Source organism: Psittacula echo, assembly GCF_963264785.1.
Source record: "Psittacula echo genome assembly, chromosome: 1".
NCBI lineage: Eukaryota > Metazoa > Chordata > Aves > Psittaciformes > Psittacidae > Psittacula > Psittacula echo.
The window spans coordinates 12493805-12519702 of NC_137735.1; the positions used below are offsets into that span (position 1 = coordinate 12493805).

At 43.6% G+C, this 25898-nt stretch overlaps 2 protein-coding genes across 4 annotated transcripts; one reads left to right on the top strand and one right to left on the bottom strand.

Annotated features, from left to right (window-relative positions):
* Positions 1 to 8198: 8198 nt before the first annotated feature.
* On the top strand, positions 8199 to 13987 carry GRPEL1 (GrpE like 1, mitochondrial). Its single transcript, XM_080617423.1, has 4 exons — positions 8199 to 8396; positions 9340 to 9508; positions 10873 to 10954; positions 12938 to 13987. Exons 1-4 carry the CDS (start codon positions 8326 to 8328, stop codon positions 13282 to 13284), a joined length of 669 nt encoding a protein of 222 aa, XP_080473549.1. The 5' UTR covers positions 8199 to 8325; the 3' UTR covers positions 13285 to 13987.
* A 498-nt stretch (positions 13988 to 14485) lies between these two features.
* TADA2B (transcriptional adaptor 2B) lies at positions 14486 to 21574 on the bottom strand. Of its 3 annotated transcripts, none has more exons than XM_080617393.1 (3): positions 21275 to 21550; positions 20386 to 20492; positions 14486 to 20106 (listed from the first exon to the last, which is right to left on the bottom strand). In XM_080617393.1, exons 1-3 carry the CDS (start codon positions 21402 to 21404, stop codon positions 19114 to 19116), a joined length of 1230 nt encoding a protein of 409 aa, XP_080473519.1. In that variant the 5' UTR covers positions 21405 to 21550; the 3' UTR covers positions 14486 to 19113. The 3 variants fall into 3 exon arrangements, with proteins under 3 accessions (XP_080473519.1, XP_080473520.1, XP_080473521.1); XM_080617394.1 differs by having other exon boundaries at positions 20386 to 20537; positions 21275 to 21390; XM_080617395.1 differs by lacking the exon at positions 20386 to 20492 and having other exon boundaries at positions 21275 to 21574.
* Between the last annotated feature and the right edge of the window lie 4324 nt (positions 21575 to 25898).

The window sequence follows — 25898 nt, forward strand, 5'->3', positions numbered from 1 at the left end:
AGATTTATCTAAACTGGAATCTCACCTAAATGTACAATGGAAATATATCACAAAATGATGAATATACAACCCCTGTAAGATGAAGACTACCAGATTTTCTGGAACTGCAAGGGAAGAACATGTCTGAAGACCAAAATATTTATGTGTATAAATAGAGACCAGATGCACATTTTCAGCCATTCCATTTGAAAATTTTCCTTATAGATTTCATAACATTTATTAGGAGTTTAAGATACTGGTATTTCTCTATGTCAGTTGGATAAATGTCATTGACACAAACCAAAGAAAATAAGAAGAGAAGGTACAAATGCAGCCAAGTTGTATTTATAGTGAGCATAGTGTTCATCTCTCTGTCGGGTCAGTGAGGTACCTATAGAATCATAGAATAGAACTATAGAATGGTTTGAGTTGGAAAGGACCTTAAGATCATCCAGTTCCAACTCCCCTGCCAAGGGCAGGAACACCTCACATTAGACCATGTCGCTCAAGGTTCTGTCCAACCTGGCCTTGAACACTGCCAGGGATGGAGCATTTACTGCTTCTCTGGGCAACCTGTTCTGGTGTCTCACCACATCTATCATTTTATGTACTTGTTCTGGCTGGGATGGAGTGTAATTTTCCCCCCTGTGTGGGGGGACTGAAGGTGGACAGGGTCAACCCATCACATTGTGCCAACAGAAGAAGATAGATGTATCCTGTCTCTCCCATTCAGTGACTGCCTGAAAAGCTGAGACTGCCTTAAGTCACCACCTAACTTTATCAGCATTTTGCACACACTCAGTGATCTGCAGAGCCATTACAAAGGCAGGGAATATCTGAAAAGTAAAAAGCTGGGTAAATTTGCTTGCTGCCTCAGAATTGCCCCCAACTGGGAATTTATTCCTTGCAAACCATGAGCTGCAACAAGGAAATTGCCATTAATGCACAAATATTTCCTGTGCTTTGCTCTTGCTTGACCTTGTTTGTATCTGTGTTTGCCAACTGCAGACACGAGCTACATAGCTTAGCTCGAGTTTACCGCAAAGCTGACTCTGAAACAGTTATTTGCAATGTGGAGAGAGCCGTAAGAACAGATCCTCTGAGTCTGTCACACTGCCTTCTGGCAGAAGAGCACAGAATTTACTTTACAGCTCTCAGAGTTCTCTCTAATGCCTCAACTTCTTGTTTGTACATCTTTTATTCGCTTGGTGCTGTACCAAGGTGTTAACAGTTACTGAAAAACAACCACCAGCAGTCCAAAACAGCTCCTTCTGTTCCAAATAACAGAAAAGCTGTCACATCAATGTGTAGAGAATCACTAATTGTCTCAGAGCAGTATAGAGCTGCATGAGATACAGGCAGCCTCAGGTCTAGTTGCTTTCCAGCAGCACAGCCAGCTCAGAGCTATTTAGCATGACAATGTACCGTGACAGGCAGGTACACAGAGCACATACAGAATTCTTTGGTACTTCCAGATTACTGTCAGCATTCAGCTGCTACAAAGTTAGCCTGCTGGATCTGTCCTACAAAGCAAGCATCACTGTGATAACAGTACACCACTTGGTTTATGCGCTTAAGGTAGAATTAGGAAGATCAACACAGTAGCAGTTTGTGACTGCAAAATAATTTTACATTTTTCCTATGTATTTATCCTGTTTTACTTAACTCCAAAATAAATATATTCCCTGTTTCCCTCAGCTTCCTCAAACTTGCATGTCCCATTCCAATGGAGTGGATTTTTATAGCTATAACGTGACAGTAATTTTATTCATTAAGACTTTGCCAGCCAAGGCACTTGGGGACTCATAGAAAAGTAATAAACACATGTTTTAAAAGACACAACAGAAAAATAATTTTAAAAAGAGACTTAAAATACAAATTAAGCAGCAGGAAAAGGTGTTCTAATAAACAACCACCAGCACTGGTCATAAAAAAGCTGTAAGGTCTTTGAAATGGAACAGTCTGCTTTGTTCAGTAATAAAGATAAATTAAAAGAGCAGCCACAGTGGGACTGGGATTCTCCATCTTAATGCTTTACCACAGCACAAGCACAATTATTAATCAACACTAATATCATAAAGCAGAGTAGGGGGTACCACTCACACCATCTATAGAAATGAACACAGTGCTGTTGAAGCCGTATTTAATATCACAAAGGTGTTCTTGGTCACAAATCATGATGAGAATTTGAGAGAGGATAGCATCACAAAACCTGAGTAAGAGTGAGTAAGCAGAGATGGAAGCAGTGTGCTAAAGAGGCGCTTCCACTCTCAGCAGAGCAGATATTATGATGGAATGTGCAAAGCAGAAGATGAAAGAAGAAGAAGAAGGAGAAAGAACAGCATAAACCTGGGCAAAATCCAAGGACCACCAAAGGGTTGGGAAGACAATGAAAAGCAGCTTGTCCAGTCAGATCAGAGAACAGTGCAGAGTCCAGCAGCTGGTGATAGTCAGGGGGAACAACTATATGGTTTCAGCCATAGCAGCAGAATTCCTATTTAACATGTATCACAGAAGTGCAGAATCCAATAATTTTCAACCAGTTTCTGATTGATTAATAACAAATTAACCTGATCTAATGTGTAAATCTGAGGTGAAAGGACTTGGGGTGGCAGCTCTTAGAAAACTTGAAGCAGCCATGCTCTTGCTTTCTGAGCAAGGTGCAAGTACAGTGGATGTAAAATAAGGGCTTTCATTCAGCTCCCCCTGTACTTGCCTGGCACATGTTTTACATTCAAATAAACTCCCAAAACTGGGGCTAAACCATATATATCAATAGCAGAACCCAACTGATTTTGACAAAAATCTGACAAAAACACACACACACACCCCCCTTAATTTCACCAGCTTCCATAACAGGGTTGACTTTGTACCTTCACAGATGCTTATGGAAGGGAGCAAAGCGTGAAGCACCCATTTTAGGGACAGGTTCAGAGACTTCCACACAAAGCACTAGAAACGTGGTTAGGTATATTTTATTTCTGTTGCAGTCAGATTTTTAGAAGCTTTTCTGCCCTCCCACTCCAGATACTTTTAGCTGAACTCTTTGTCACCATCAAGCCAGACTCACCTAGCCAGGTTAGGATTGAATGGAGCAGAGCACTGGTCCCACAGGAGTGTTCACCCACTCATTAATTACACATAGCAACACAATGACAAGTTCTTGCTGCTTTCTACAGTTGAATAAAAGCATCAGATAACCTTTTCAAATCTTGCTTTATGCTACCTCCATTCATAGCTTTTCAATACCCTTGCACAACGTCAGCAGAGCAAGCAGTCCTCCTTTGTCAGCCAGCTGGGTGCCCAAAGAACAGCCTACCTATGAGACTGAACTGTGAATCAGAGCACTAAACCATAATGCCTAAAAAGAGCTCTGTGCGCTGCCCAACCAACCACACAGTTCAACATCCTGTCAGTCATCAGATAAAGTATGCAAAAAGCAAGGAAGAAACATTTGCACAAGTCACACTTGAGCAGTAAATAGCCAGGCGTCAGGCTTTCACAGCACTACTGGCAGCCTGTTTGCCCAGCACCTGGCTTGGCAGTCCTTCAGCAAACAACATTCTCTTTGACTAATACAAATCACTTGTACAGCAGAAACAGGCCCACAGCAAGTAACTCATCAGATCTTAAAGAAAAATTAAGAAAGAAAGAAAAACGTAGATCTGAATGTCAAAATACCATTCCAATAATAGCACTTCCATTGTTAACCTGTGTACAGGAACCGATACCAACAACTGCTGTCTGCTTGGCAAATGTGAATGTGACAGAAGATAGCTGACCTACTCTTCTATCAACTTGTTCTGGTAAGTTGAAAGCCAACAATTTCTTTTTATGAAAAATATGAAGAAAATCCATGACACCACACTAAGAGAATCACAATTGATTTGAAAACTCTTCTCTCGAAGCTCAATGGATTTCTCTCAAGGTGGAAAGCCACATCAGCATGATAGAAGATTGTTTCTGTGCATTTGAACAGCTTTGTTCTGAGTGGTAGCTAGGCTACAATAAGATAGACAACACTTGATTGACAGGTTTTCCATTTTTATATCTCCAGGAATGCTACAAGACATGCATGAGTGCCCCTGATAACATACGGGCTGAGAGAACAAACCATAATAGACAGCCAGATTTGTAAATCCTTGGTATACCAGATGACTTATGCAGGAATATTACAATAAATTGCCTCTGAAATTTTGGCATGCTGCTCTGGGGAAGGATCTCTTCAGTGTCCCCCCAGGAACAGAACTTTTGTTGTTCTAAATTGCTGTAATTAGCTCTCTTCAGAGCCCTGTGGCTATAGCTATTCCATTTCCAACACAGCAACGCTTTCCAAGCAACAAGATGGTTACAAAATGTACCTTTCAAACTACTTAGCAAAAAGCTATGGGAACTCCAAAAGTACTCTTTATAATCAGAGCAGGATGTATGATTCAGTATTTTCAGCCTTAGGAGAAACTAGGCAGAAAGTAGGTATTACACATCCCCTCTTGGGAGAGAGATCTTACAATGTTTGCATTAAAAACTGTAATCCTGAACATACAGATTAACCATCTTAGCATTGCTCTAATGAAAAGAAAGTCAGGTTATCTCCTCCCGCAAACCCCCAACCTGCATTTCAGGATTTAAAGTTTCTGGATTCAAGTAATGATTTCATCTTTATTGTCCTATGTCTGAAATGGACTCAGGGTGGAGCTGATCCTCAGTCTTACCAATCCTTATGGAGGAAGATCTGTTATCGCTTTATACACCAGGATCAGCCCCTTAATTTTACACTAGATATCTTCCCACAACGGACTCAGGGTGGAGCTGATCCTCAGTCTTACCAATCCTTATGGAGGAAGATCTGTTATCGCTTTATACACCAGGATCAGCCCCTTAATTTTACACTAGATATCTTCCCACAACGGGCTATGGCTCAGTGGTCCCATCTGCAACCTTTTCTAAAGGGCATGGGTATGAATAACAGGCTTGTCTTCACTGCCATATAGTTCAGTAACAGTCTTACAGCTAAATTAACATTTTCTTTAATTTGATGTTTCCTGATATTTCATTTGATATTTAATATTTTCTGATATTTAATTTCGTGTTATTTCCTGGTAACTTCCCTAAAAGGTCACTGCTGGAATATATAAAAAGGCATTTTTTGGTCATTTCTTGTCCACTTCCTCCCACCACAGATCAATATTGGTTCTGATCAGGATGACCTATATCTGCTCAGCAAAGATATAATGCCCTTTCACTTGCACCCTCAAAACATTAATAACATAGTTCATATTCGAATCACAAAAGTAACGGCACTCTGTTTGCTGCTTGAATATCAATAGGCTATATCTTAGCATTAACAGACAGAACTAGGTTGGGGGTTTTTTTAGAGAAACAGAAATGCCTTAATTTTTCATTGAACTTTTCAAGCACAAATCTTGCATTTATGGCATTTTTCATCTCGAAGGATTACAAGTCTCTTCAGTACAAGTGCAATATTAATAATAAAAAAGAGACATAATTCAGCTGACATTTGGAGTTTTCAAAGTATCACAGAAATTCCCTTGTGCTCTCTAAACAATTTTCTTGTAAGGTACTGAAAAATTACTGCCCTTAATTTGTAGTTGTAGAAATGTGGTTAAGTAACTGCACAAGACCACAAAGTGAATCACTAAAGAAACCAAGGGATCATATCCAGAGTCCTTGATTCTATCACTAGCTTCTATACACAGAAATCAAGGGTTAAAGTCACTTTTAACCACACCAAGTTGAAAAGTAGCAGCTGGTTAATGTTACAGAAGTCAGGACAAGCATTACTTATCATCAGATCATTTTCAAACCCGGTATTTAAGTGAAGACCAAAAGACCACTTGATACAGAGAGGACTGCTCAGGAACCAAACAGTGCTTGCTAGTGAACATCTGTGATTGCCAACCAGATGCTGAATAGTAGAGTATAAAAAACCTCAACACATTAGGTTGGGTTTACAATTAAAATGGAACAGAGAGCAATAGTGTAAGAACATTAAAATTTGGGAGGTTTGATCAAAGTGGGACAGTACTCACAGTCAATGTCCATCAGGATGCAAACAAGCTCTATTTAAATGTCCATGCTCTTCCTTTGTGCTGCGTCTGCTGTTTGGTCTTGACCCATCAGTAGCTGTGCTAATACAGCGTTTTCTTGACAGCTGTTCAGGTTAAGAAAATCACAACAAACCTCATTCTTACTGTGGAGTATCTTGAAAACTTACTTGCAAAAGGCATGTGAACTACCATTTGGGGTAACTGGTCCTTATACAAGAACAAACTTGTTTCAGAAATCTTGAGCTGACTGTATTTTACTCAGTTATTAATTAGCCATGCTGGCAATGGGCTTTGCTCAACCTTTTGTTATCCATTTTGTCATTTTGTGATCAATCATTAATCAAGCAAAACTTCCAAAGATGATAGGCAGAAGAGAATTTAAGAAAGGCTGAAATATGAAGCTAGATGCTAAGAGTGACAAGGAGAAATGACAGCCAAGAATGATGAGACAGCAAAGACTGCTTGTCTAGGCTTTGTGAGAAACGAATAATCCTTCCAGGAAGCATTTTAAAAACATCAGACCTAAAGATCCACTTACCTTTTCTGTCTCATTTCTTCATGGCTTTCTGTGGGTATCGCCTTTTGTGGCTATTCCTACTTCTCTGCTTGTTCTTTCTGATTCTTCCTCGACATTATCAGCATCTTTAACAGATTTCCTCAACTACTTCTTTCAGTATTTCTGAGGATGAAGCTTGGAATATGTGGGTTATCTACTTTCCATAAGGCAGATAGCAACAACACTACATCCACTGCATGTATGAACATCACATAGCATCATTCTTTCTTTGCTGTGTTGTGTACGTGCCATTGCATTGTACCAGTGTCACATCACAAAATATAAAAACCAAAGACTGCAAAACCATTTGGTTCGTATGTTAGAGCTGTTGCCTGTTGTCACCCAAGAGTGTTTATTGGTATGCTTCTAGCTCTTCCACGTCTTCTCACAGGAGGAGTAATCCACATCCCTGTAACTGTATGAGGCAGTGAGGCTCCTTGGGATCTAACAATTGTCACAGTATAGGGCCACTGGCCTCATTATCCTGCATTCTGCTGAGCCATGAAGCAACACATCATAGCAAGCAACCTGCCAACTAAAAGCCATGCTGAAAACTTAATGCACTCTGCCAAATTTCGATTGAACTTAGCAAAGCCCCAGCTTCTGCAGGATTCTCATGTGGCAAGGCAGGAATGTCCTCTGCAGCTCCTTTTTTAGTAATACTTTGATTACATACTTGAATATAATGTTTATTGAATTTGCACTGTGGAATCTGCATCTTCGCTACCCTTCAGTTTACGTTAGGGAAGTGCCCAAATGCATGTGAAGATCAAGTTAACAGCTGGTGTTCACATGTCTGCGAATAATCCAGGACTCACCTTGGGACTGTACGATAAATGTGTGACCTTGATATTGGGGTTTCCCCCCCCCCCCCCATTTTATCAGGATAACAGCTAACTGATACTGACAAAGCTCAGGAGCCATCCAAGTACAGTGAGCAGGCCTTCTGCAGCCTCCACTTACCATTGCACAAACAGGTTGCACAAACAGGTGGCCAAATTTGGGAACAGTGGATTGACAGCATTAATCCCTTTTAATTAAAGCTCAAGATTTGAGATGATGATTACCCAGCAAGCGTGTAGACAGCATTGTGTGAGCCTGCATAGGCACACTTCTCTGTGGGGGTTTGCACACCAACTACTGACAGATGCTACAAGGCATTCCTGATTAACAGTTCGGCAGTTAAAAATAAAACGAGCTGCAATCTTCAAACTTTTCCAGTCACAGCTCTTACAGGACAGACAGACTGCACCACGCGCAGCCACCACACTGCCTCAGCTCGTCTTGACAGTTCTGACAGGAAAACGCCGACGCCAGACGGCACCCGGTGCCCCGCTGACTCCTGCGGGCTCCCGTTCCCGAGGGGAGGCTGTAACAGCCCGAGGAGGGGCAGCAGGACCCGGCAGAGCCCGCTCTCAAAAAAAGCGGAGGCTCCCGCTCACCGCCTCCCTCACACGGAGACCGCGCCTCCCGCCCGAGCCCCGCCTCGCCCGCGCGTCACCTTCCGCCACGAGGGGGCGAGGGGAGCGATCCCCTCCGCAGCGCCCCGGAAGCGCTGCAGGCTCCACCCCCCCCGCCTCGGCTCTTTGGCCCGAGCCGTGCACTCGCCGCGCAGATTGGCTGTCGCTCGCGTCGGTCTTAGCTTGTCCGCTCGATGATTGGCTGCGGCAGAGAGGAGGCCCGGGGGGGCGGGCTTCGGCGGTGTGTGGGAAGGAAGGTGCAATGGCGGCGGTGGCACAGTGCGTGCGGGGTGCGCTGCGCCCGCGATATCCGCTGCTGAGCTTCGCCCTGAGGTGAGGGTCGTGCCGTGCCGTGCCGCCTGGCCGGGGTCTGGTGTGGCGGGATAGGTTGGGTCCGGGTCCGCACTCACCGCCTTGCTATCGCCGGGCCAGGCCAACAGCGGGGCCCAACCCCGACGCGCTGGGGTGCTTCACCCCCTGTGACCAGCCGTCCTGCTCTGCATTAGGGAGCCCCTTCTGATAGCCGGGACAGCCGGTGCCGGCTCCCATCTCCCTTACCGTCCGCCGGGAAAGTGTCCCAGCCAAGCATTGCGGGGGCCGAGTGGCCGGACCGTGGGCCTGAAGGCCTCCGGGCCTAAAGTGGTGGTGCGGCGTGCGGGGCGCCAGGCCTGTTGGGATTGCAGCACTGAGCCTCGCCCGTGAACCGGTTTGCTCCTCTGCTTCAGCCTCAGAAACATTAGGAAGGGATAAAAAAACTCATATTCGTGGAGACCGGGCCGCTATTGAAATGATATTTGTGATACCAGTGAGATACAACGGGGACTCAACGGCTCTTTTCCGTTGCTCTGTAGCAATCGGCGGCAAATTGCGGTTCTTGTCGGTGTTTTCTGGGAGGCTGTTGCGGGTGATTGCATCATGTGAACTGGCTTTTGTGTCCTGATAGAGCACCGCACTGAAAGCGAGCACATGCTGCCTTTAAAAGTGCTGCTGCTTTATAAACTGAATATAGTGGACACTTACAAGCTGCTGCCCAGTGGTTTTTGTATTGCAGAAAAGTTATTTTTTGTAGCAGTTTAGATGGCCTGAGTTCAGTTCCTGCTCATGAGAGGTTCTGCAAGTAGATTTCACACAGCTAGAATTGTTGTGTTAATTTGTGCTTTAATGTGAGGATTTTGTAGATATTGATATGCCAAATAAAGTGTCCAGTATGTCCAGAAGATGCTAATACCTTACAAAGTAAGCAGCTGATTAATACTGTCCATGTTTTTTGCCTTAGGACTTCTCCACGATTGCTTTGTGCAGCAACACAGCAGAAAAATACTGGCCAGAACTTGGAAGAGGACCAGAGTCAGAGCCAAAATGAACACAAGGTTGAACCCAGCTCCGCTGAAAAGATGCTAACTGAAGAAAAGGCCAAACTGGAAGAACAACTGAAAGAAGTTACTGTAAGTGTCTCACAGTTATTGGGTTGCACACCGCATACTTACGAGTGTTCATTATGGTTTCTTGGCGCCCAATCTAAATGCAGTTGTGTAACTGCTGGGTAGTTGTTGAATAAAAACCTGCACTTCAATAATTGCTTAAAGCTTCAAAGTAGATGTACAACAAGAGATGCATCCCTGGTACAAGACTTTTTTTGGTAACTTCTTTCCAGTTTCTGGATGCAATTGGACCTTTTCCAGCCTGAATATCTGATACTGAGTTTTGGTGACTTCAGTTCACTTGGGTTTTGCTCAGTGGAGAAGTAATTTTTGGAAGCCTATGGAAGGGTTTGAGGCTGTCTTTGATGTGTGAATCTGTGTGTACTAGGAGTAGGCTTTCTGAAAAGAGCTGCTGGCTTTTCAAAGGTCAGGGTTAATGGTGCTTAGCTTTTACTTAATAGTCTACTTACTGCATACTCTGGAAGTTTCAAACTTTCTCTGTTGGAGAGCCCTTCAAACATAAGGCTGAAGCATCACATTCCCTTTGGCTGGCCCATCTTGCATTCTCTCTTCAGCAGAGGGTGAAGGATTAAACAAAAGTATTGCTTTTCTGGATGAGTGCTTTATATAAAATGTATTTCTAGAGCATTTGAGACTTTGAGAAGTAGCAGCACCTATGGATCATAAGTGGATTGAGTTTCCTTCCTGTTGCCCTTCCCAAAGCACTGAAGGACAAAGCAGAGATGTCATTTAACATCTCTGCTGACACCTTTTGCTATTGGCTGCCTGATGTGGCTCTTCAGTCAACTCATTGACTATTTTTACTTTATTGTGGGATTCTTCACAAGCATATTCAGAGTGGAAGCCCGGTGTGGAGTTCTAGGCGAGGTGGTGAAGCACTCAACCTGAAGTGCCTAGATTCAATTAATTCCATTCTTAGTACATCTGCTGCTAGAAGAGTTAGGCTTCATAATTTGTAAAGTTTGAAGAAACCCAGTGTGTTGAATCTTTTTTGCCACAGTGTCAAAATCCTTCAGGACTGATGAAGGCTTCCTGTGAACACACATCACCAAAAGTGGAAACCTTTGATTCATAAAACTTGATGTATCTGTAGAGTTAAAAATGTCCTCCAGCTAATCTGTTGACAAATACTGAGAGTCTGGAAATCCATCTTACTTTCTTTCCCTCACTTCTGTCTGCATTAAAGTGAAGCAGGCATCTGCGTTGGTAGATGCTGTGCTAATTGGCATGTTGTCTTTAGATGGTGGGCCATCTAAACTGTAACTGTTTAAAATGCTGTTTTATACCGAATATGCTGTTCTGAATGATTGTCAACTACCCAACAACCAGGAATGAAATCTCTTCTGTTACTGGTTTTTCTTCTTTAGGACAAGTACAAGCGTGCCTTGGCAGATGCAGAAAACATAAGGCAAAGAAGCCAGAAACTGGTAGAAGAGGCAAAGTTATACGGTCAGTGGAGGCTCATTTTGTCTATGCTCACAAGACCCAGGAAATGCACAGCCTGGAAAATTGAGCTGACTGGCCCAGAGTTGGGACACATTGTACTTCCCAAGTCACTCTGACTCCTTGGTGGAAAAATGTATTTGAGGCAGAGAAGTTTTAACAGTTCCTCACTTTGCATCAGAATTACAATCATCTCACTAGACAAGGGCAAGGCTCACACAGCTGACTTGAAATCTTCTGTCAACTTGGTACCTGATTTCCTACAACATGTCCTGCACTGGTAGATTTTGCAGTAAGGTTTACAGCCTCAAGTTTGCCATTTTCACAAACTTTGGTCTCAGAACTGACTGTAGAATACTGACGTGAAATAGCAGCTTTCCTTCTGGTTTAGGGGTTTTTGTTCTTGGTGGGTTTTTGGGGTTTGGTTGGTTTTGGGGGTGTTGGTTTTATTTGGGATTTGGTTTTTTTTTTTAGCCTTTTATATTTGGATAACTTTTATGTTCTGCTGAAGGCCATAGCTGTCAAACAGAAGTAATACATTTAGTTGGGTGGATTCTTTTCAGTGGTAGGAATGTAAAATCACTGGCTACAAGGAATGCTAGATACACATCTTTCTTCAACAGCTGGAGCCAGGCTACTGACATCTGGTTCAGCTTTTTGACAGTTCAAACACAAATCTGTAAAACACTGTACACAAATACTGCAGCAGCAGAGTGCTGATCATTTTAGTGGTCAGCTGTCACTCTGGCTTGAAAAATTAGTTGACCTTTTTGCAACACACTATACACAGCTCTGTAGTTTAATTCTGAATACAGAAGTTTTAGATTTCTGAATACAGGGTCTTCAGTTAACGTGTGCTGTCAGAAAAAGCACTTCTCAGTTACACAGTGTTCTTGCACTGTTTTCATGGGTGTTTGAATACTTCTGTTCTGAAGTTGATTTTCAGTAAGCATTGTTTCACTGATACATTGCTTAGTGCAGGACTTTGAGTCATGTTTGAGCTCAGAAATGTAACAATAAATATTCAAATAATGTTTCTCATTAATACCAAATTACAGAAAGTCTGTACGATTTTAAGTTTTATCATTCATATATGACTGCTTTTTCTGTTGAAGGAAGAGATGTGCAGTTGTTAGTGACCCATTCCTGAGAATTACCTGATCCCCACAGATTTTGCCAGGTGCTTTGGTAGGATTTTTTATGTTTAAACCAAAGACTTGTGTTCTGGTAATGCTCATACCGCTTCTCGGTAAGGAAAAACCTATCAAAATGCAGAGCAGTTTGTCACTGGTTCACCTCTACATAGAAATGTGTTATTTTGCTGAATGCTTTTGGGTTTTCATGATTTCTAGAAATGGTTTGCTTTAAGTGAGATGAGGCCAGATTCTGTTCGTGTGAGCCAGAGAACAGCTTCAGGATGGGCTATCTTTACCTTAGGAATTGCTCAGTGTTTACAAGGCACAGCTTCTGACTCTGCACAAGTGGTTTGTAGTGGCAGGGAGAGGTGTGAGTTCTCACAGTGAATCACAGAAGTCCCAGTTCCTCTCTCAGACTCCTCATGTGGAATATTTTTGGAATATCCTGGAAATATTTTTGGCATATCAGATTAAAGAGTAGGAATAGGGCAATATAATGCTTTGAACTTGAATCCCAGGATGAGAGAGACATGAGGAACTGATGTTAATCTGAAGGGTTTGGTAATTTTGATGAGAATTTTAACTATTAATGTCAGGTCATCAGCGTAGCTTTAGCTCTTTTAAGTTGAAATAATTTTTTCCATAGAACTAGAGGAGGTGATGTGGATTTCAAGGTACCTGTAATAATTCTGTGTCATCCAGTAAAATTGGAAAGGACATTTTACCCCAGATGTTTATGTATCTTGTTAAAAAGTCTAAAATAGTACAGATATTTGTGGGGTTTGGGGCTGTGGTTGTCGGGCTGCCTGTTTCCCTCAATGGACTAATTCCATTCCCTTCTGTTTCTTCTCAGGGATTCAGAGCTTCTGTAAGGACTTATTAGAAGTTGCAGACATTTTGGAGAAAGCAACTGAAAGTGTTCCGAAAGAAGAAATTAAGGATGAAAATCCTCACTTGAAGAGCTTATATGAAGGTCTCGTTATGACAGAAGTACAGATTCAGAAAGTGTTTAAAAAGCATGGCCTGCTCAGACTGAATCCTGTCGGAGCCAAGTTCGATCCCTATGAACACGAAGCATTGTTCCATGCTCCCATGGAAGGGAAGGAGCCTGGCACTATTGCATTAGTATCCAAGATTGGCTATAAGCTGCACGGGCGTACACTGCGGCCCGCCTTGGTGGGTGTTGTGAAAGATGCTTAGCTGCTTAACCTGAGAAGGTAAAATGCCGTACAACTATTAAACAGCTGGATGGTTTTCCTCTCACACCGTGCTTTCCTCATTCCTCTGCCCCCTGAGAGGTCTAAATGAATTGCTTGAGGTCTCCCAGTGAAAATGAAGCAACCAGTGAAATTCTCCTGCTTAGTGGCCTTCAACATAACTGTTCCATCAGCTCTGTTCTCAAGTGTGAGATACAAGAGCCATTAAGCTCCCTAATGCTGTAGATAATGTTTTTTACAACTATTGCTCCCAAAGGTGCATTAAATTGAAAGGAACAAAATGCTCACAAGAATTCTGCATCACATTTGTCACTGTGTGTAGACTGAAAATCCACATCGTGGCTCAAACACTTCCTTTTGGTTTGTAGAATCCAACATTGCAGAAGTGGGTGAAGTACAAATAACCCATTTTCTGCAAGCACCCATCAGCTTTTATGTGATAAATGCCCTTTTTTTAATGTCTATTCAGAAATAATCTGGGCAGCTGAAATGGAAAACTTGGTGAGTTCTGACCTGTAAATAAAAGGCAATGGAGAGTAGACGTCTTCTGTAAGTGTTCAACCCTTTTTGTCCTGGGCTAATGTTGACTCAAGAAAACCATCTAATACTTGTATGGCACTGAAGAACCAATAGAATTTATCCTATCTGGATTTTTAATTTAATATTGTATAAATTGGTTTAAACAATTTTGATAGTCTTGTAACGTCCAAGCTTTACACCCAGTTTGGTATGCAAACTGTAGTTACGTCCCTGCTGAAAGGCAGAATGCCCACATAAGTGAATAGTTGAGAGTTTGGTACATACTGTCTTTTAGAATTACATAAATAATTGCATGTAAGTAGCTCAAACAGAAATGTGAACTTCGTTTCATCTGCATTTCTTGCATTTACTCAGCTTGGATCTTAAGTTGGAACAGAACTTTTCCCGTGCACAGCTCTTGCCCTGTCTAAACTCCATGTGCTGCTCCCAGTCCTGCAGAATCAGGCTAAAATACAGTCCATGATTAACTCCGTGCTTTGCCCTACGTTTGTGTGGTCATCTGGACAGGAGTGGATGGAAACTGGCAAATATACAACTGGCAAAGCCTCTTGTATCCTCAAAGCCCACACATCTAACACAAGGCAGAAACCTCAAACTTACTTATGCATGTTATTAGGACCTGGTAAATAGTAAGTACTGCTGAATTTTCACCCTTGTTTCTTGTTGTCTTCCATCAAGGACCTTCTGCTTTAAGGTCAAGTATTGATTATTTTTTGGGGTTCAGAGGCAGAGTTGCCAACAATTTATTGAACACAAGACCTGCTCATGGGGAGAGGTGATTACTTCTCCTTCAAGACTGACTGACTTCCCTGTGCTGGTTTGCCTCCTGGGAATCAGTTAACTAGGAACAACCTAAGTGCACACTACTGCTGGGGGGACAGTCATGTTTAAGGATTCATTCATTTACAACTCAGCGTTTTGACTGGGCAGGGGAAGGAGAATAATTTTTGGTACATGAAGAATTGAATTGGAAGGTAACTTCCATCTGGGTTACAGCATGTTGGAGCTGCGTTCTGCCCCCTCCCAACCCCTCTGGATCTAAACTAAATCTAATAACTTCATTAGTATGGAAGTTTTGCAGTAGGGCAATTAAAACAAAGGGCATCTCCCTCCCTAGCAGATTAAGCTTCTGTTAATGGGCTTCCTAACACCCCACACAAACTGTCTCTTTTGGGCTGTATTACTTCATTCAAACAAAAGTTACTTTTAAGTGTTCGATGCAAGACTCAAAGTAGTAGTTTTAAATCTCATTTAAGTGGTTCTCTTTCCTTGGCCTGCCTATTCAGAGAAGCTTTCAGCATGGAGAGCTTCAGTCTTCACTGAGAGCTCAAACCACACGTGCGCTTTGCCATACAACAGTAAGAAGCACTGAAGAAATCAAAGAACAGAGGGAGGTCATTCTGAAATTTAAACATAAAAGCAGGCAACAAAGCTACCACCAGTACCTTTGCCTTAGGTCCTTCATAAACACCACTTCTCCACCCACCATCAGTTGGCTAAACTGCATCTCCATTTGTTATTGCAAAGACTTAAGCCATGTTCCTCATAATACAAGCTACATTGCCATTAAATCAATAATGGAAAGAAACTTTAATACAAGTTTATTTACCAATATACAATGCCAAAACGTAGTAAAATGCTGAGTGTGCACAACATCAGTTAGGTTTTACATGACTTCAGCACAGGCATTTGTGTGTCTGGCACAGCTACACCAGTACACCATTCAAATGAGTGCAACATTCCCTTTAAGGAAGCAGCTGACGAGCTGAGGTACCTTCCTTCACAGTATTTAATGTGTTATCACTTAAGAGCAACTGGGGCACATGCAAAAACATTTTGCAAGAAGAGAGTAAACTGAAAGGCCAATAAAGACCATTACGGTTGCAAAGAAACTTGATGCAGCCACCGCACAAGAGAATAATGGCAGAGTGCTTAGTCTGCGTGACTGACAAGGCAGTTTATGGTCAAAGACTCGTGCAAACCTATTGATGCTGCTCTTAATGCTTGCTGGGACAGCAACAAAACATAAGGCAGGAGGGTCTGTATCTGGAATACTCTCTACCGAACCCTTCTGCACTGGCAGAGTGGAGGTTAATGCTCCCTTGTTACCTGGTAAGCAAATATTGCTGTAAAACATCACTGTGACTGGACTGATCAAAGTAAACATACAGCATTAAAACAGGCATATTGCTGCCTCTATCAGTAGCAGAAGACCAGTATTTTGAACAGCTTATGGAGTGTCAATAGGCTTACATCAATGCTGTTAGGACAGATGCTACCATTAGTAATATCTTCCATTAGAAAAGTCAAGAGCATAAGCATATAAAACACCTTTTCATTAGCAACATGAAGGCTAGGTTACTTGTACAGTACAGGAAACACTTTCCAGATCAACACAAGATACAGATTGAGCTCTTTGCCATGTGTTTGCTCAGCCCCTTCACCACAGAAGAGAAGCAGTGTAGCTCTAGTTAACTGCAGGATCAACATAACTGCATCTCAGCTTAACAAACAAACAAACAAAAAAACAGCAGCTCATAACAAAGGAATGCTTTGACTAAATCAGTTCCATGTGAAAACATGGAACAGCAGCATCCTCTAGTGCAAGTCACCTTAAAAATTGAAAGCATAGCTGACAATGAGACATTGCTTCTAGGGAAGCCCTTTCCAAGGGACTAGTATTTGCTAAAGCAAACATTCACCACCTTGAATTTGCTTGCAAGTATAAAATAAATATTGATATCCATATTTCATACATTAAAAATACTTTATTTTTACATTCATTTTGATGTTCAATAAGTTACGTCTAGCACCAAAGAAACATTTTGGAGGGGCTGAGGCATTAAGAAACTCCGAAGTGTAACTGCAGAGTTCACTTCAACATTTAAATGACTCATTGGTGCCTAGATATTGTCTTAAGTTATTGTTCAGATGGACTTTAGACTATTGCTTCAGTTCCACTTGGATGTGCCACAACAGCGTAGAAATATAAAAATCACAGATCTGAGGAAAATAATAATAGTAATAAAAAAAATAGCTTTTAAACTCCCAGCTACATGCAAAGTTGAGGCTCCAGAACATTAGCAGTAATGGGATGTTATGGCAGTTCAGGAACAAGGTACAGGAAGAACTAGATTGCATAACTAGAAAGCCAGAAAGGCTGAGCATCCCTTCTGCAGGGGTAGGGCAGAAAATAACCAAGGGTTTATACCTCATGAACTTGTGTGCTTTTTGTACAGTGTACAGGGTTGAAATGGTTCTTAGAGCTACTCAGCACATTGCAGTTAGTTCCACTGCTGCCAAGGAGAGACAGTTTTGTCTCAAGTATTCCACAACGAGCTACTTACAGGTAAGCCAAACAAAGTGTTACATCCAAGAGGACATGGCCCCTACCTTTTCTGAAGGGACAGAACATCAAACATCACAAGCTCAAAAGAAAAAGGCACTAGAGTTTTGGTTTTCTCTTCCTTAGAAGTGCTGGCTTTGTAATTGTACCCCTTTTATTCTAACCTCACTGGTAACACTATTTTGGTAATGCTGGATATGATAAGTAAAACCCAGTTCCCATCAGTACAGCTACGCCAAGTTGCAGAATTAATACTGGTTCAAGATTTTGTGGTATCCTCACTGACTACAGCCCAAAGCATCAAAGCAAGATGACCTTTCCAGTCCTCACACCTGTTTTGGAGCGAGTCAAGCTCCATGTTTTGGCACTCCTGCACTCCAGAAAACCTGCCCAACTGGCCTCTGGTCCCAGCTTCATGCTCTGGACATGACCAGCGGAGAGGCTTATGCAAGTACCACTGTGCTGTCTTCCACATGGCAGCCACCGTATTTATTCATTTGGTTAAATACCAGCACGGGAATTTAAGGTTGAAACAAGCATAAAACTCCTTTTCTAGTTCTCCTTCAACATCTTCCCCCTAATTTAGTAGATCCTACTAACTCAGTGCTGTGGATCTGGTATGTCTTTCACTTGCAGTTATACCTGGCCAGAGGGTGCCTGTTGTGAGCAGCCAGTTCAGACTGTAGTGTTAAGAGTTGGGAAAAGTCACCTCTCCAGGTGCACTGTTCTCACCACAGTGGGCCATGTCAGTAACTTCAACACGTTTGGCCTGGTATGTTTCAAGGTATGTACAATCAGAACCCTGTAATGGCTTGATGACAGCTCTGCACTTCAGGAGCACATGAGCCGTGTTTTTTGACCTCATCTGTATCACTTCTCTCTTTTGGTTTTAAAGCCCAGTCTCAGTTATAACTCTCCTTTTGAGCCTCATTCCCTTTCCCTGTCCCTCCCGAAGTTCAGGAGAAGGCAGCAGCTACACCTCCCCAGCCCACACAAGCTCAGAAGTTACAGGCACTGAATGAGCAGTAGGCTCCTCCAACAAGAGGCAATGGTGATTTTGTTGCCTGAGGCTCCCAACTACTGACAAAAGACTCGCTCTCCGTCTTCCAAAATCCATTTTTGGCCCAAATCAGCCACTTGACAGTGATGCTGACCCCACACAGCACCACAGCTGCCCTGTACTCCTGCAACTTTGCTGTTCATTAGTGAACATCAAAGCTTCAGTGGGGTCTGTTTCATCCAAACCTCAATGTCAAAGCTCTGTCTGGATCAGCTGGGTACAAGGGCAGCTCTTCAAGAACCCCTTCCACAGCACAAGTACCTGAAGGCATCTCACCTACTGCATTTCTTCCCTTCCACTCATTGCCATTTCTCATCCCTGCTGCATTCCTGATAGAAACTCACCCGCTGTCCCAGCCTTGGCTGTAGTTACTAAGGAGAATGTTCTGAAAGCTTAGCACTGGTCATCTGGAAGCACATTTGGAAGCTTCACTTTCCTGCCAGCATTACACCAAAAAAGACAACAAAAGGAGAAGAACATTTCCAGCAAATGAAACTACCTCCCACCTTCAAACAAAAGCAAGGATTACACTGATACTCATTTACCCAGCAGTAAGGAGTAAGTAACTACTCTGAGACTACTGGAATCGAGTAAGTTCATGTGGAAGAAATCTGATTGAATAATGTACCAAAAGCAGTGAAATCCAATGCAGAAGTTTCACAATTAAGTATTTTCCATGATCCAAAGCAAAAGTCCATTTGAACCACGGATCACGAATACTGAGGGGGTTTATGCATTTGCTTTTTTGTTGCTGTTAAAAATTTTAAGTGACATGATTTCTGTATCTTTGGGGAGGGAAGGGAAAACTAACAGAGTCCTTGAGGCTCTAATGTGCCTCTGCTGTGTACTTTCAGATCAGCTGAGTTTCAGGAAGCATCCCTGGATATCCAGCCACTTTCTGTTAGAAAGTTTAAAATCCTTTTCTTCAGTACCTTGTCTAAGTAACTGGGAAGGCGACTCTTGGAAGGAATTCCTTGTCTTTTTTGGAGATGGTCTTTAATGATTATAGTTTTTACAGTCACATAACGTGCAGGACTCAGATTCAGAGAGCTGCAGAGCACCTTTTCCCTGTCCGATAAGAGTTCAAAGCCAGGCAGGTTTTCAATGGCAGCAAATTCACCCTCTTTTCCATCTTCCTTCCCTCTCTTGGAGCTCGCTATGTTTTTGTTCTCCTTCCTCTTTTCCCGTTTATGCCTGGCCGCCTCGTATTCTGCCGACTCTTCCATTTTGGTGATCCCATTCCGACGGTACCGCTGCAGCTCCCGAATCTTTGCTCGGAGTATCCTCTCCTTGTGCATGTTCTCAAAGAAGTCTTCAAACTCCTTACAAGACATGAACTGGTACAGAGGCCTTAGTTTCAGCCTCAGCTCCTTCTCCTCTTTAGTGATCTTTCGTTTGGGAGCTTTCTCCTTGTCCTTTTTATCCTTCCCCAGAAAGGCTGGTACCAAGTTATAGTCTCGTGCAATGTTCTTCCGCCGCTGCCTCTCCTTGAGCTTCCTTACGTACATGTCTACATGAGCTCTTTTCAACTCTATCTCCACATCGTCATCGTCGTAGTTCACCGAGAGGCCGCTGATGAGGGTCTCTGCATCCTGATCGTATTCGATCTCATAGTCATCCCGCAGCGGCATGTACCCCAGCTGCTGCTGCTCCGCCACTGTTATGTCCAGTGGTGGCAGCGGTGTGGTCAGGCTGGGGGACAGCGGCCCGCCGCTGGGACACGTGTGATCTGTCACTCGGTTCGGGATGGTGTCAGGGATGCAAGCTTTTCCCAGGTTGCCGTGAATGTACATGCTCACGTAGTGCTCCATCACCTCCTGGGGCGTTCGAGATGCTCCCACATGAGCAGCCATGTCCTCCTAAATGGAACATAAGGAGGAGTGATCAAATGATTCCCATTACATCTCCCGCATAACATGCACTCAGGGAAGAGCCTGACTTCTTCCCTGCTCCTCACAAGCCAACTCGTAGTACTTAAGCTTTTCTAGCAATGCTGACATTAGCCACCTTCCCATCAGATCTGCGTTTTTAGGTCCAGACAAGTATTTACAAGTGCAGAGGAGCACACTGGCCATAAAAGCAGCACCAGAAGCAGCACCAAGGCAAACTTCATCAGATCCTCAGGCTACAGAACATACCAAGGTACTGGAGCCATATGGTAATTCCGGAGCATCCATCACTCTCTCAGAAATCCAGCTCACCATCACTAGGAAGCTTCCTGAGTCCCAGGCCAGCACCGGGATCACTGCATCATTTGGATTTTACTCATTTATGTCACATTGCCGAGGTACTTTTAGAGCAATAAAGAAATACAGTACTTATAGTAAGAAAGATAACATTTACTCTTTTCTAGTTGGTTAAGAACTAAAACAAGGTACAAGAATCATAAATTTTAAGATTTTGAAGAAGACTTTATGTTTAATAAAACAAACCATGATCAAGTAACAATTATTTAATCAGATTATGATGCTTTTTACTGCTATTCTTTAAAAATTAACATGTACTGACATGGAAAGCAAGCAGCAAGCTCATAGCTGGGACACAGAATGGTTAATGTTGGAAAGGACCTTAAGATCATCTAGTCCCAACCTCCCTGCCATGGGCAGGGACACCCCACACTAAACCATGTCACCCAAGGCTCTGTCCAACCTGGCCTTGAACACCGCCAAGGATGGAGCGTTCACAACTTCCCTGGGCAACCCATTGCAGTGCCTCACCACCCTCACAGTAAAGAACACACTGAAGGAACAGACCGAACACTGAGAAGCATCAGGCGCAGGCTCTGCCACACACGGGCTCGGGGAGGGCCAGTCCCTGAGCTCACGGCACCACAAATCCGCGAAGGCGAGCGGTCCCGAGGGGCTCCTTTCCCCGGTGGCTCTCACACGGGGGCCGAGCATCCACTCCAGCCCGCAGGCACCCCCTCACCGCGGCGCAGCAGGCACTCCCCGCAGCCTCCCCTCAGGCCCGCCGGGGGCCGCTCGTTAGCTGTCAGGCGGACGGGACCCCGCGGACCCTGGCCCTTACCCAGTTGCCGAAGCCGAACTGCTCGATGGCGTCCAGCAGCAGCTGCTCTTCCCGGCTGCTCCAGCCGCCCTCGGCCTCTGCGCCCCAGAGGGTGAAGCGACCGCCGTCGACGAGCTGGTAGCCGTGCCATCGGCGGTGCGGGCCGATCTCGGCGCCCGCCGAGAAGCAGTCGGGGCAGAGCTCGATGTCGGCGCACTCGGTGCAGCGGAAGCGCAGCGGGCTCACCTCAGCCAGGCAGTACACGCAGTACTTCTTCCCCAGTTCCGCCATCTTACCCCGCCCGCCGACAGGCCGCGCGCACGCGCCGACACGCCCCCCCACCGGCCTTGCCAATGGCAGCGCGCCCGGCGGGCGGAGCCCTGCGATGGACAGCCAATGGGAGAGGAGGGCTCGGCCCTCCTCTCGGCCTCCCGGCCAATGGGGACAGAGCGCCTGGGCGCGGGGGTTATTAAAACGAATGAACGGCTATGATTGGCAGACAGGGACCCGGCTTCCTTTCCCGCGACCAATCGAAAAGGCGACCCAGGGCAACCCCGCCGCTTACTGGTTAGTTCCGGCGAGGGGGCGAGGCCGGGCCGGCGCCACAGGGAGAGGGGAGGGGCCGCGCCGGCCGCGGAGCCGAGTCCCGTTGCCCGGGTAACGGGGGAAGCGGGAGCCGCGCGGCCGAGGAGGCGGCGGCAGCGCCGGCGAGGCCAGCCTGGGTCTCTCAGCGGAGTCACTGGGGGATGGAGGCCTGCGAGGTCGGGGGTGGAGGAGGTGGAGCAGCCAGGGCCCTTGGAGCTATCACAGCCGCAGGTCGCGGCGCGACAGCCGGGGTCGTCAGGGCTGTGCCGAGGAGTGAAGGCGAACAGGCTGAAGAGGCCCCGGTCTCTCCGGTGCCGGCTGCCCCCCGCGGGGCTCCGGCGGTGGCGGAGGAGCGGGCCGGCGCTCCGACCAAGCAGGAGCGGCGGCGGCAGGACAGCGCCCGCCCTCAGCTACAGGAGGTCGGGCTGCCGTAGGCGGAGCCGCAGGAACCGGAGGAGCGGCAGGCCCGGGCCTAGGCCTAGCGTTCCCTCCCCTACTATCTATCCCTTGGGAATTAACCACCACAAGAGTTAGAATGGCTTTTGCCCCTTGAAGCCTTATTATTGTCATGACCTTTTTTGAACAGGAGCACTTCTTTGCTGGTAACGCAAAGATTAAAGAAATAAAACTAGTCTATTTCTACTCCTCTAGGCCTACAAAGAAAACATCAAGCTGAAGCATGAAATCCAAAGCCGTGAAACCACCTTGAAAGCTGAGGAATAACTGGCAGAGAGGGCCAACGCTTTATGGACCTTGAATACATGACAAAAAGAGAAACAGAAACCCAGAGAAAAGACTGGCAACCTCAGTGAGCAAATGCTGAGGAAGGTACCAAACACAGTCCATGTTTAGTAAGAGCTGTTTTCATAGTATAAATACATACATAAATCTTATCACTCAAAGCTACATTATTTTTGGCTTTCAGCTTTTATAGTTTTAGGGGGCACTCAGGCTCTTCCTCCTCCTTTATGGTGTTTAAAGAAGCAGAGAGATCAGTACACCCATTACTGTGTCAGTCCCCTCTGCACAGCTCAGCTAGAACTGAAAAAAAAGAGGCTGAAGAAAAAGGGGAGGGGAGCAACAAACATCTACACATTTACGCATGCACAGCTCACAAAGCTAGTTATAGGAAGCAGCTTCCCCTTTCCAAACAGTTCTTTAAACTCCAGTTCCCTCATCAGAAAGAGTGATTGAGACCACTCAAAAAAGAGGAAAAGAAACAAGAAAAAAACCTAATAAAAAAGACATAAAGAAACACCAAAATCAGTACCTTTCATCTTGAGCCTTGTTAGCAAAAGTGACATCTTATCCTGCTCAAAGAGCAGCTGTTAGCACAAGTACAATACCCTCCTGGTGTTCCATGGAACTGCTTTCATAAATAATAAATGTTGATCAACAGTCATCTTCTTAAACCTTACTGCCAGCAAAACTCTAATCTTCTTGCTGCTTTTGACTTAAGACATACAGACCTTCTCTAGCTTCTTCATCACTATTAAGCAATATATGTAGCCAGATAAAGCGTGGAGAAGCAGGGAAAGTAAATCTTCGCTGCTTTTCATTGCTACAGGTTTGACATCTGGAGAAGGCAAGAATTTAAGATGCAAATGATGCTGATAGTATACTCCCTGAACTGAGTATTTCTACTGAAAGAAATACTACAAAAACATTTGCTTAAACTTCACACACTGTCCCCAGCACTTCTTTTCTTAGGGCTGAGTTGTGGACACAATGCTACCCTAGCCTTCCAAAGCACCCTGGGGATGAAGATCAAGGATTCCTCCATTGTCCTCCTGTAAATATAGGAGGACATCCCATCAGGAAGCAGTAAAGACAAATGTCTTTATTTCCTCATATCATCTGTTACCATGCAGGAAAGTATTTCATTTCTCTTCAAACAGACTGGAATTAATATTGGGAAAAACAGGTAAGGAAAAGTTTTGAACAATTTTATGCAACTCTTCTAATGTATACAACATAAAGCTCTATTGGCATCAAATTGGTATAGGCTTGTATGAAGCAATTCTGATTTTATGTTTTAATCCTGCAAATCAAACAGTAAAATCCTGCAGTAAAAGGAAGTGAGACACATTTACTGGAGGAACTAGAGCCATGGCAGCCAAGTCTTTGACTGTGTTCCCTGTGTAGTCCTGTTGCACAGGTAGTATCTTCTCTCTCCTTTTTTCATCTTTTACTTGATGCTTTAACCTCTTTGCAGTTAAGTAAGCAACAGGAAGCATTTCCACTTTAATCTCTGAAGTTATGCCTATGCAAGTATTAAAAAAATATACTGCCTTGAGCACAAAAATGCCTTTTGATTATGAAACCTGCAATAACCCAAGGTTTCTTCTTTTAAAACAAAGAGAAGGTATTGGAGCATTTGAGTTCTGTGCATCTCACAAAGATATATTTACATACACTTTCATGTTCTATTAGATCTCAGACTTACTTCATAGAAAGGCATATAAAATGGATGAAACCATGGGCACCATGCTGTAAGCACCAAATCTTCTAAATGTCACATGTAATGTAACAGGTATTTTAACAGAACTTGGAAAAGCATCACCAAAAAATCCTCCACCTGCAATACTCAAATGTCCCAGGTCCTGATCTGGGACAGACTCAAACTGCTAAAGCAGCCTCTGAAGAAACAGAAAGGTACTTGAATTTTTTATGTCTGAATTCCAGTGGCCACAAGCAAGGTAACTTTACATGACTTTATTTAACAAAACCATATATTTACAGTTGAAAAAAGTTCCAGTTTGACACACATATCTAACTGAAACAAACTTGATTAACTACATAAAACCTATTTAAATATGATGTACAGGAGATGTATCAACAGTTCTCTACATGTCGTTCCAGGTTTCAAATAATTCAAAAATAAGGTGTTAGAAGGTACCTTTTTGTAAAAAAGGAAATTCTTTACTCAATGAAGTAATGTCAATGATTGATTGCTGACTGAAGTTGCAAAACGACTTTATTATAAAGTGCAGGTCGTACACAATTCCAAACCTGGTTGAAGATTTCTGGTTTCTCTGATCTGCTGCATGTACCTGCAGGTATTTGCAGACTCCTGATGTACTGCAGCATTTTTATTTTCCCTCAAACCCATGAAGACAAGAAAGTTTGCTTGATGGGGACACTTACTCAGTGAAAGAAAATCTCATGCATCTTGTTACAGATACCCTCAAGCACCTGAACAATATAATTGTCATTTTTTTTAATGCAATCCCTGAATTTATTACAGATTCCTTCCTTAATAACTAATGAAGAGATTTGGTATGCTGCAAGAGACTTGAAAAGCTCAGTGGTAAGTCTATGCCCTCACTACTCATCTCTGGTTTTATCAAAATTCAAGCATTGCCTTCAAATCAAGTTGCTGAGAAGTTGCAACAATGGCATCTTTAGGCAGGTGATTGCTTTTTCAAATGTATTTAGTTTGAAAACAAACTGTGCAAAGCTCCTTATTGCATTGCTTTTCTTCATTAAAGAGCATACCTTATATACACAAAGAAATCATTTAGAAAATATATACATCTTCTAAGAACAGAAAGACCAAATCACAAACCAAAAATAATTACATTAGCAAGTAACAAACAGTGCACAAGTGTTGCAGCAGGCCTTTTTCCCCACAGCTATGCCCATTTTTCACTGTTACATTCAACATCTTTTTGAGAAGAGGAAAAGGAGAACAGGCTGTCAACGGCTGCAAAGATACTTAGGAGCTAAAGAATGCATTTCAACCAGACAAATGAGCCACACTTGCAGACTAGCTTTAAAAGGAAATATAAATCTAGCTGCAATGAAGACTTAAATCACAAAGCCAGCTACAGTACCACCTAAAAATGTAGACTGTGGAAAAAGTTGTGTCTGTGTTTAGGAAACCATTTACAAGCATAGTGCAAATGTTTCAGGTGGTAGGCCTCTCATATCCTTCATGGAAAGGCATATTTGTTGTAGTAATAGAAAAAGTAACATTAAAAAACACTTACTGACCGGCCAGCTTTCTTATTGCACTTCAAAGCAATGTAGCATACAAGTACTGGTCACTGAAGGACCA